At 38.5% G+C, this 11,338-nt stretch overlaps 2 protein-coding genes across 2 annotated transcripts; one reads left to right on the top strand and one right to left on the bottom strand.

Annotated features, from left to right (window-relative positions):
- Positions 1-621: 621 nt before the first annotated feature.
- Positions 622-1,825, bottom strand: gtf3c6 (general transcription factor IIIC, polypeptide 6, alpha). Its single transcript, XM_081388356.1, has one exon. The coding sequence runs from the start codon at positions 1,263-1,265 to the stop codon at positions 702-704; it is 564 nt and encodes a 187-aa protein (XP_081244482.1). The 5' UTR covers positions 1,266-1,825; the 3' UTR covers positions 622-701.
- nop2 (NOP2 nucleolar protein homolog (yeast)) lies at positions 1,466-11,004 on the top strand. Its single transcript, XM_081388352.1, has 16 exons — positions 1,466-1,935; positions 2,442-2,569; positions 2,684-2,723; positions 2,807-2,865; positions 2,953-3,194; positions 3,516-3,720; positions 3,836-4,035; positions 4,338-4,427; positions 6,199-6,286; positions 6,383-6,523; positions 6,737-6,876; positions 7,013-7,102; positions 7,253-7,375; positions 9,765-9,862; positions 9,983-10,119; positions 10,197-11,004. The coding sequence occupies exons 2-16, from the start codon at positions 2,464-2,466 to the stop codon at positions 10,643-10,645; spliced, it is 2,208 nt and encodes a 735-aa protein (XP_081244478.1). The 5' UTR covers positions 1,466-1,935; positions 2,442-2,463; the 3' UTR covers positions 10,646-11,004.
- Positions 11,005-11,338: the final 334 nt, after the last annotated feature.

The following is an 11,338-nucleotide window of genomic DNA, read 5'->3' as shown; positions in this document are numbered from 1 at the left end:
AACCTGAATAATTCAAATTAATTGAATTCAGATAGAACGATCGATAGATGGAACAATAGAACGATCGATAGATAGAAAGTTAGAACAATTGATAGATAGAAAGATTGAACAATAGATAGAATGATCGATAGATTGAAAGATCGATAGATTGAAATATCGATAGACAAAGATAGATATAAGGTTTGAACGATAGATAGTATGATCGATCAACAGATTAAACGATCAATAGAAAGATTAAATGATCAATAGATATAACGATAGATGGAAAGATAGAACAATTGATGATATATAGAAAGATTAATTGAATGATCGATAGATGGAAATATAGAACAATTGATAGAAAAGTTGAAAGATAGAACGATCGATAGATAGAAAGATCGATAGACAGATAAAGATTGATCGATAAAATGACTGATAGATTGAAAAATAAAACAATCGATAGAATGGTTGATTAAAAAGAACGATAGAACAAATGATAGATGGAACAATAGAGAACTATCGATTGATAGAAAGATTAAGATAGAACAATCGATAGAAAGAGATGATCGGTAGATAGAGCGATAGATAGAATTATTTATGCAACTTATTTAGGACGCCATAGGACAGACATCCATACCGGACTACAAAATACAAAACTTTTATTAACCAGAAAGCATATGTACATGACGCAGAATGTACATTGTCAGAAGTCAAGCAGTCTTTCAAGAGCCATCGTCCTTTTCTTCTACAGCCGCCAGTGCAGAAGAGCTGCTGGCGTTCATCGGCTCCTCAGTGGAGTTCTCCAGAAGAGTCTCCTCCAGTTCAGCCGCTGATTCCTCGCTCATCTCTGGACCATGGCCATCTTTAGATTCGTCTAGCGCCGATTTCTCTGTGTCTATCGGATCCAGGTAGTGACAAACCGCGCTCTTGCGTCCGACCGACTCCTCATCGTGGAGAGCCAGCACCTCTATGCGGTTCGAGACGGGCTCGTCCTCCTTCCTCTCGGAGAGAAACGTCCGCTGCAGCATCAGCTTCTTTACTGTGAGACATTTGTATTTAAGGGCTGGTTTAGAGTCAGCACCATCCTCTTCAAAAAACACACATGTTCCGATGGCGTCCTCGTATTCTCCAGCGAACAGATACCGGCCCACCTGCATCATGGGCTGCTCGCTGTCGATGTCCACTATCTTACAGGTGCTCTGCCGACTGGACAGTAAATCAGAGCCGATCATTCCAGACAGTTCCGCCACAACCAGCTGCTCCTCCTCCTCCCATTCGTCCTCCATGCCAGTTGTGTTCACTCAACCCTTGAGTTGAAGCTCTCTCCGACAACTTCAAGTCGAATTTCCTTCGCAGAATGTGCGCGACGGAAGTAGAAATGTGTGCGATTCATTTGCGCGAATCGGTTCTTTCGAACTGTTCGGTTTTAAGAACCGGCTCAAAGACGAAAAGTTTTACGTAACGTTCACTCGCTGCTGATTGCTGGTTTTAAAGTTTTTAAATAAAGGTCTTTATTGCAGTTTCATGTGTCCCAGTTCATTTTGTTGCAACCATAATTCAGCTTGAACACTTGGAGCCTAAATATAATTTTAAATTTACGTCAGTAAGTAGGCTACTTAAATTATTTTGTCAAGAAACGTTCTTGTATATTTAAACACAATTTTAAAAAGTGTTTGTGATATTCGGCTACTGAAGTAAATTCATTTAAACCGGAAAAAACGAGGAGGGGAAAAAAATCACCGATTTAGAAAAGATCCGACTCCAAAGAATGAATCGTTCACGAATCGGGCATCGCTAACAACTTCCGGGAGTCCAACGTGTGCTGCTGTAGTCACATGTGCGCTAGTTCACGGCAGCATGAGAGGCACATGGCAACTTTAGTCAATTAAAGCTACAATTTCTCGGAGTGTTCTAGAGAAGATTGGGATAATCGCAAGGACTTGTTTTTGTTAAACAGTAAGTATCTGTTGGGTTTACAGTTACTACTTTTGTGTCTTAATCGGTTCACACAGTAAGCTAGTCTCGTAGTTTGCAGCGTGCTAGTAAATTGTGCGTAAAATACAACCTAATGTGTTCTATCTAAACATGATATTGAATTTACTACAATAATATAATCATAATGGGCCTGCATTTTATTGACCTAATGAATATAGTAGCATTAACTTACCAGTGTTACATTGTGGAAGCAGCATCACGCTCCGATCTGTCAATCAAGCAGCCAGTTATGCAAGTAAAAGTTGTATTTGTCACTATTACAAGCCATACATCTATTTTAATACAATGGAAGCTTTGAATTATGTAGATGATTATGTTTATATGAGAGTGATATTATACAGTATGAAAGCCACATGGGACATGGCAACCCACACGCTGTACTGGTTTTTGTGTTTCTAACCTTACAATAATCATGTTTTTACTTCTGGTCAAATCTGTTTTATTGATTACTTGTTTTGTTACCCCAGAACAACTTTGTAGGTGTCAATCATGGGCAGAAAGTTGGATCCCTCCATTAGGGTGAAAAGAGGACCTGGACGTAAGGCTAGGAAACAGAAGGGAGCCGAAACTGAGCTGTCCAAGTTTTTGGTTGATGGTAAATCACATATACTTTGAGTGATTATTCCATTCATTCATTCATGATTGAGATATATAATGACTATATGCATAAATTCAAACAGTTATAACAATGGTTATCTTCTGTTCACAGATGAGGGGCCTAAAAAACTTTCAAGCAGAGGAAGAAAACGGTAAAATTCTTTTGATTAGGAGATTTTTTTCCTTCGCTTTCTGATAACTTGTCATTTATTATTATTATTATTAATTTCAACAGAGCTGTAAAGAGAACTCAAGTGACCAAAAAACCCAAACAAGAGGAAAAGCCCAAAAAAGGTATGTAAAGGTTTAAAAATGAAACAAAAATGGAATATCTATGTTTATACACCGTTGAATTTGCAAATCAATTCATATTTATTGCAGGATTCTCAGATGAGAATAGTGAATGGCTCAAACCAGCACAGAGGAAACGAAAGATTGAACAATGCGAGGAAGATGAGGACAGCGACAGCCAATGGGAAGAAGAAGATGATGATGATGATGTTGTAAAGGACTTAGATCTCAAGGGAATGGCGAAAGATGATGATGATGATGATGACGATGAAGAAATGGTGGATGACTATGGTGCTGATGAAGGGGATGAACAAGACAGTGATGGAGAAGAGGTATGAAACCAACATTTGTATAGAGAAAATCTTGACCTTTTGTGTAGCATGTCAAATTTCTCCATTAAACATCCGGATGTCCTACTACTTTTGATAAATGTGAAGTTTGGGAGCACAAAACACTGTATCCCACAATGGAGTGTGCTTGACTTTCCATTTCTATGAAAGATAACTGGAAGTGATGTCAACAGCAATTTTAAAAATGTACATCGTTACAGTACTATACAATATATATTTTAATAATAATAAAAAAAAGAGTCTGCATTGTATTCCAAGCATAGCCAATTCCTAATTGTGTCCCATCATCCTTTGCCGTGTCAGCTTCTGCCAATAGAGAGAGCTGCAAGAAAACAGAAAAAACAAACAAGCATGAAACCAGAGAGTAGTGATGATGATGATGATGACGACGAAGAAGAGGGAAAGAAAGATTTAAAGGAAGATGAGGAGGAAGAGGATACTGTGCAGGCAAATATTGACGAGACGGAACAATTCAAACTCCCCGCTGCGGCGGATAGAGCCAAGGAAGGTAAGCAAGTCCAGCTTTTTTTTGTCATCAAACTACAGATTTTCACAGCCACACAGATTTAGTTTGATCTAGAGGTGTATTCTAAGTCGCCGCCCTCCGTGTCGCGTGTATCTAGGTCTTTTACTGATGGACTTGCAGACCATCCATCAGAGGATCAAAGATAATGTGGATGTGCTGTCTCACTTCAGTGAGAAGAGAGAGGAAGGCAAGGAAAGATCGGAGTATCTCTCGCTGCTGCGCTCTGACCTCTGCACCTATTACAGCTACAACCCTTTCCTCATCAGCAAACTCATGGACCTGTTCTCTCTCTCTGAGGTGTGTGTGTGCTCTTGCTTTTTAGTCTGTAATGATGAGTAACTTAGCATGACAGCTTTTATTGCTGAAGTATAGATGCTTCCTGTTTTTAGTACCACCCATCTGCTTCCTCACAAGGTGTGTGGCTATGCTAACGGGATAAAGCAAATGTCTGTCAAGATCTGAAGGGGTGGATGGTCACACCCCCTCCACCTCTATATGAATTGACAGTACATCTATATCAGAACCAAATTCTTTGGAAAGGTTTTGTGTGCCATATACATTGTATATATTGATATACGAATACAAATTTTCTGTTTCAGTTGATTGATTTTCTTGAGGCCAATGAAATTCACAGGCCAGTCACCATCAGAACCAACACCCTGAAAACCAGAAGGAGAGACTTGGCTCAGGTCTGGAAAGTCTTCTTCTTTTAATCTTTTTCCAAAATGTTGTGATATTTTGTATCAGAGGCTCCATTTATGTCTGGTTTGTGATCGAATGGTGCTAAATGATATTGGGTTCCAAAACATGATCCAATTACTGAAACCTCATAAGAGCTGGTGGAAAACACATTATCACATCGAAGTTGTTAAATGCTAATGTATCCTGATCCATCGAAAAGTTAATGCCCATAAGGTAAACGCCCAGGTGCGTGTGTGCCAACTAAGCCTAGTTTTGAAGTTACTGATAACTTTTGTGCAACTAAATATTTTTTGCTTTGATTATTAGTTGAAAAATATTTTATTTTGATGAATATTTACTAACCTACTGGCGTGCGTGCAGCATCATGCAATAATAAAGGTTTACAGTAACGGATGCGACTGTTAATGCGTTATTCGTAGTGACCCATGATAGATTTATTTCACTTCCTTCCTAGAATGAGCAGTTTGCGACATTGTGTGATAAACAACAACAGCACTGGTATTAGAAAACATTCAGTGGCAGACGTGACACAAACTGACAATGTTTTTATTGACATTTATTTTAGAATATCATTAAATTAGCCTATTTATTTAGGAATTTGTGTCACAGTTATGTCAGTATACCTTCTCAACTCGTCTGTCAGTCGCTACTGGAGGTGTCACAACATACGGCGACATGTTCCGCGACATGTCGTCGGTGTTTCACAACATTGTCAGTAGCACATGCCAATGAAGACTGGATGTGTCACTAAGCCTAGCGACGTGTCTGTGCGTCAGATGCCATGTCACTTAATGTTATTACCGCCTTGGTAAATGTCATATTATGCGACTGCAAGTTACTTTATGGAGAGCTTATGAATTTGTGTCAACTTGAACCAGGTGAGAAATCTGCATGGGGAAATTTTGCCCTCACGAAATTTCTGGTTACATTGACTCCCATTGATTGGATTTTGCAGTGCGAAGATAAATGTAACTGCAACTTAAGTTCTTGATGAAACAGAAGTAGCGAGAGGTTTTTGTTTTCTTCTATGTTTTAATGTACGTCCAATTGTAATGGATTATTGAGTAACAAAAAATGTATGACGTAGACTTGGTTCTATGCATCAGATGTAGATTTGATTTTGAGATGCGTTTGCAGTCAATTGAGGGGGGACTGGGTTTAAGCGGACTAAATGATTGGTGAAGTCCAACATGTCACTAGAGAGGAGTTTATTTTTCACTGGAAAATCCAGTTATGACATTTTAATTTAACATTACAAGGTCCCAAAAATGTTTTTCACATGCTAGTTGATGAATCGTTCACAAAAATAGTGCACTTTCATTTCATGCCGACTTTAACACTCGTTTTGAGTACTGTATACAGTCATAAAATCTGAGACAAGTGGTCACATGAGATGCATCTGAGACTCATTTTAATACATACTTCTTTATTGGCATCTATAGTTCTATAAATAACCATTCTCTTCCATAAAATGTTCTTTATCATAGAAAGGTGTTAGTGTTATTTACACTAAGAAAAGAGGTTCTTTAAGACTTGTTCACAGAAAGGTGCTTTGGGGAACCAAAAATGGTTCTTCTTTAGCATCACCGAGAAAACCCCCTTTAGGATCCTTTCTTTTTTTAAGAGATTACCAAGCATCATGCCTGACCAAAACGGACGTTAATAACGGGTGTAAACAAACCCAAAATGCCATTGAAGCATGTCAGTCTGGTTCACAAATGGATCCTGGTTCTTATGACTTCTGTTTTTTTAACACAGGCTTTGATTAACAGAGGAGTAAACCTGGATCCATTGGGGAAATGGTCCAAAACGGGGCTGGTTATCTATGACTCTTCTGTTCCCATTGGTCAGTTCCAGTGTCATTTCAAAATAACATTGTTTTTCTTCGTTCCTGATTTACTGGTGATTGTAAGTGTTAATTGTAATTCTCTCTTTCATACAGGAGCAACTCCAGAATATTTGGCAGGCCAGTACATGCTGCAAGGGGCATCATCATTTCTTCCTGTAATGGCGCTGTCTCCCCAGGAGGGGGAGTCAGTGTTAGACATGAGTGCCGCTCCAGGAGGCAAGACCACATATATGGGTGAGCATATGCTTCTCCATGGCAGTCACACCAACTGCTGTTTTTGTGAAGTGGCTAATCTCAGAGTCTTTTTATTTTTTTGGCACAGTTGGCACCAAAGAATAAAAGTCATGTAGAAATAATGCACATGATTGCCTTTGTGTTAAAAAGCAAGCATCAGGAAATGATTCTGGAGTGTCTAAAGCCAAAATGTGTATCATTTGTGTGATGCAGCTCAGCTCATGAGGAACACGGGCATGATTGTGGCTAATGACGCAAACGCAGAGAGACTGAAGAGCGTGGTGGGAAACATCCATCGTCTCGGTGTCACTAATGCGGTCATCTGCAACTATGACGGCAGACAATTCCCAAAGGTCCGCATTGTCCGTTTTTAATTTTCTTTGTTTTCAGTTAACCATGTTGTCATTAAAAAATGCTTTTTTCTGCTTTGTTTTTGGCATCATTCCCCTAAGCAGTGTCTAATCTGAGGCGTTTCATTTTGTGTTGTAGGTGATGGGAGGTTTCGACAGAGTGCTTTTGGATGCTCCTTGCTCCGGTACAGGAGTCATTTCCAAAGATCCAGCAGTTAAAACCAACAAGGTGATTCTGTTCTGAAAGTCACCCGTTTTCATTCTTTTGGCATTTGATGTTAAAGTTTTTAAAGACTTCCTTCAGCCTTTATTCTGAAGGATTTGTTTAGTTTTTGCACATCCTCCATTCAGAATTCTAAAGTATTTCTCTCTTGCTCAGGATGAGGCTGATATCCTTCGCTCGGCTCACCTGCAGAAGGAGCTCATCCTGTCTGCTATCGACTCTGTCAATGCTGATTCTTCAACTGGCGGATACCTTGTTTATTCCACATGCTCTATTATGGTGAGTTATGGTGACCAATACAGATTCATTTATTTTAGTCTCTGACATCCAGTGTGCAGAACATATCTGATATTTTATTTTTTAAGTCTTATTTTTTGCACTTGAATAGTAATTTCAATAAAATTGCAATAAACAATAATTTAGGTCTATAGATTAAAGGGGGAAAAAACCTTTGAATATGTAATTTTGGTGATCAAAGATAAGTTTTAAAGGATAAAATTAACTACAGGGGTACTTTTAAATTTTAGTTTTATATATTAAAAATTAGGTTTGAAGTCATCCACTACCCTTACTACAAAAGTCTGGGATTGGTATAATTATTTCATGCGTAAATTAATCAAAGCACAATTTAAAATAACTGTTTTCTGTTTTAAAATGAATTTCCAACAGCTGTTTCTCTAGTCTTAAGTGTCACATGATCCATCTAATTATAAATGTTGAAAACAGTTGTGCTGTTTAATAATTTTTGTGGAAAGTATGAGACAGGATGATTTGATGAGTAGAAAGTTCAAAAGAACAGCATTTATTTGAACTAAAAATCCTTTGTAACATTATAAATGTCTTTACTGTCACACTTAATTAATTGAATGCATCCTTGCTGAATAAGAATAAGTTTTTTCTTTAAAAAACATTATATTGACCCCAAACATTTTTTTTTTTTTTTTACAACAATTTACAACTCCCCCAGAGTTAAACAGTTGAGTTTTACCGTTTTCGAATCCATTCAGCCGATCTCCGGTTCTGGCGGTACCACTTTTAGCATAGCTTAGCATACATCATTGAAGTGGACAAGACCATTAGCATTTCTCAAAAAAAATGACCAAAGAGTTTCGATATTTCTCCTATTTAAAACTTGACTCTTCTGTAGTTACATCGTGCACTAAGACCGACGGAAAATATAAAGTTGCGATTTTCTAGGCTGATATGGTTAGGAACTATATACTCTCATTCCTGCGTAATAATCAAGAAACTTTGCTGCCGTATCATGAGTGCAGCAGGCGTAATGATATGACGCAGCGCCTGAAAATAGTCCCCAGCTCGGTAACTTCCAACGCTCCCTGTGCAAGCAGGTTGTCACGTTGGTTATGTTGACGGAAGGTAGCCTATTTTCAGGTGCTGCGTCATATCATTACGCCTGCTGCACTCATGGTAAGGCAGCAAAGTTTCTTGATTATTACGCAGGAATGAGAGTATATAGTTCCTAGCCATATCAGCCTAGAAAATCGCAACTTTACATTTTCCGTCAGTCTTAGTGCACGATGTATCTACAGAAGTCAAGTTTTAAATAAGAAAAATATCGAAACTCTTTGGTCATTTTTTTTTTGAGAGAAATGATTAGCATTTCTCTCAAAAAAAAAATGACCAAAGAGTTTCGATCTTGTCCACTTCAATGATCTATGCTAAGCTATGCTAAAAGTGGTACCGCCAGAACCGGAGATCGGCTGAATGGATTCAAAAATGGTAAAACTAAACTGTTTAACTCTGGGGGAGTTGTAAAATTAGCCTATTTCCAAAAAAAGTGGAGTATCCCTTTAATATCTCACATATTTTATGAAAATATTTGTGTCTCAGAGGAGACTGCAAGGCATTTGTGTTTGACGGGAACAAATGACCAATTCCTTAGTTGCCGGCAATCATAATGCTTAAGAAATCATACCCTGAACATGGCTTTCCACATGAGAAGTTTTTTTGGCCTGGAAATAATGAATTCTTCAGGGGCCTGAAAGTGTTAGAATCTACAATAAATATTTTACTAACCTTTTAGGTCACCAACAACAAATAAGCAACCTATGTTGGAGTTGGTGCTGCAAAAACCTTTTTTAATTGTCTTATTTGACATGGACTGACTCAGATATTGCATTTTAAACCAGCGCTATAGTGCAACATTTAAAGGAAAGGTGGAAGGGATGGATGGAGATTAATTGTATTTATACCTTGGTCTGGGTGAATACTCGATTCTGATTGGCTGCAAGGTGTCCATTAAAAAGTGATAGAGTACACCTAGTAAATAAACCGTCAGGCGTAACCAGGGAAACCAAGATATTGTTTGTAAAAACTTTAGATTTCGATTGTAAAACTAATTAAAATATAAACTAATGTTTTAAAAATGTGTTATTTGGCAAGTGACCATGGTATAAGCGGGTTAATGCCCTTCGAGGTGTCCATTGTCAGGTATTAATGGACTTCGGCTCCGCTGCGCGTCAGACAGTTCACGCCTCGCCGTCGTCCATTAATACCTGACAATGGACACCTCGTCGGGCATTAACCCTTACAAATCCTTGTCTGAAAACCTACTGAAATGTCTGGATGATTGCATTTTATGTCCTCCTAAATATTCAAATTTTTTTAAGTGAATTTCCTATGAAGATTTGATTTGTCTTCCCCATAGGTGGAGGAGAATGAGTGGGTTGTGGACTATGCTCTGAAGAAGAGAAATGTTAAGCTGGTCCCTGCTGGACTGGACTTTGGCAAGGAGGGATTCACCAGGTAATGAGGCCTTATTTGAGATCCATATACAATAATAAAGGCTGTCCTCCCAGAAATTGAGTTACGCGAGTGAGTTTGCCAGGGAAAGCGTATTAAATAATGCGCATCTCTTTTCCACAGATTCAAAGAGAGACGTTTCCATCCCTCTCTCAAACTGTCTCGCCGATTCTACCCTCACTCCCACAACATGGATGGATTTTTTGTGGCCAAGCTAAAGAAGCTGTCTAACACAATCCCTACTGCAGCAAAAGAAACAGGTGCGTAGTTATTTCCCATGGTTTCCACAACTTGTTTTTTTTCTATCTGATGTTAATGTTTTGAATTTATTTTTCAGAAAATGAAGAAGAATCTACAAAAATGGAGACTGCAGCCTCATCGGAGCAGATCCAAAAGCCAGAATCTAAGGAACAGAAGCCCGCTTCAACTAAAGGGAAAAGCATCATGGGCAAGAAGCAGAAATTAAAACAGAACAAATCTGAGACGCCCATCATCACAAAGAAAGCTGGAGTGAAATCTGAGAAAAAGAAATCTGATGGTCCCAAAAAAGCCAAAATTGCCAAGTTGGATGGTAAAACTTCCAAAAAGGTTGAGAAACCTGTCAAAAAGCAGAAGGTAAAGGAACTGAACGGAGATTCAACGAAAGAGGTAGTAAAGGAGAAGAAAAAGGGGAGCCAGTTCGAGAAGAAAAACAAAATGAAAAAGAAGAACTTGAAGAAAAGAATGGGGAAAAACAAATTTAAGAAGTTAAAAAATATCATTGGACAAGACGAAAGTGGCCAGTGAGATTCATTGCTATGAATTGACATGGACCTGTATGCTCAGGACTGGGGTCCGTCAGTAGTTTGACACGAAACCGGAAGTTTAACCAATCCCAGCCTGCTTTTGAGGACTCAAAGATCATCCTTCAGAAATGTACACAATGATTTTGTGTATTTATCTTGCTTTCTTAATACTTTTGTCAACCTTATTGCTTTACCGTGAGGTTTTCTTCAACCTTGTGGTATGTGTTATAAATGTATACTGTCCGTTTTAATGGATTTTGTTTTGAATAAGAAGACCTTTAACTGAAATGCTGCCAAGGAATGAGTATGTGGTCTGTTTTCTTCCCTCATACCCAATTAAAGAGAGTTTCATAAACGGTATGGTGTCTGAAAAAGCGAAGTCTGAAACCTTAATGTACTTTGGTTATTTCCTGCCTTGGGAAGAGAATATTAACCTGACCTTTCCTTTCAGCCTTTCAGAACAGAAATCAGATCAAAAACTGTTGAGGTAGAAGTGAAATTTTCCTTTGAGCCTGAGTGCATCACGACTGCTATACAGCAAAGCCTATTGACTTCACTTTTCACTTCCACTTCGCTTCGCTCCCGCCACAGAGCATTTATCAACGCGCAAAGTTTTCTTCAGGTTCAAATGGCTAAAACGCTCAATAGATGAACTTCAGCTATGTGCGATCTTTCTTCCCACCCTTTTGGCCCA

This window comes from Scardinius erythrophthalmus, assembly GCF_964197995.2.
Source record: "Scardinius erythrophthalmus genome assembly, chromosome: 16".
NCBI classification, from domain to species: Eukaryota; Metazoa; Chordata; class Actinopteri; order Cypriniformes; family Leuciscidae; genus Scardinius; species Scardinius erythrophthalmus.
Note: the sequence above shows the minus strand (reverse complement) of the source record. Positions and strands in the feature narration are given on the sequence as shown.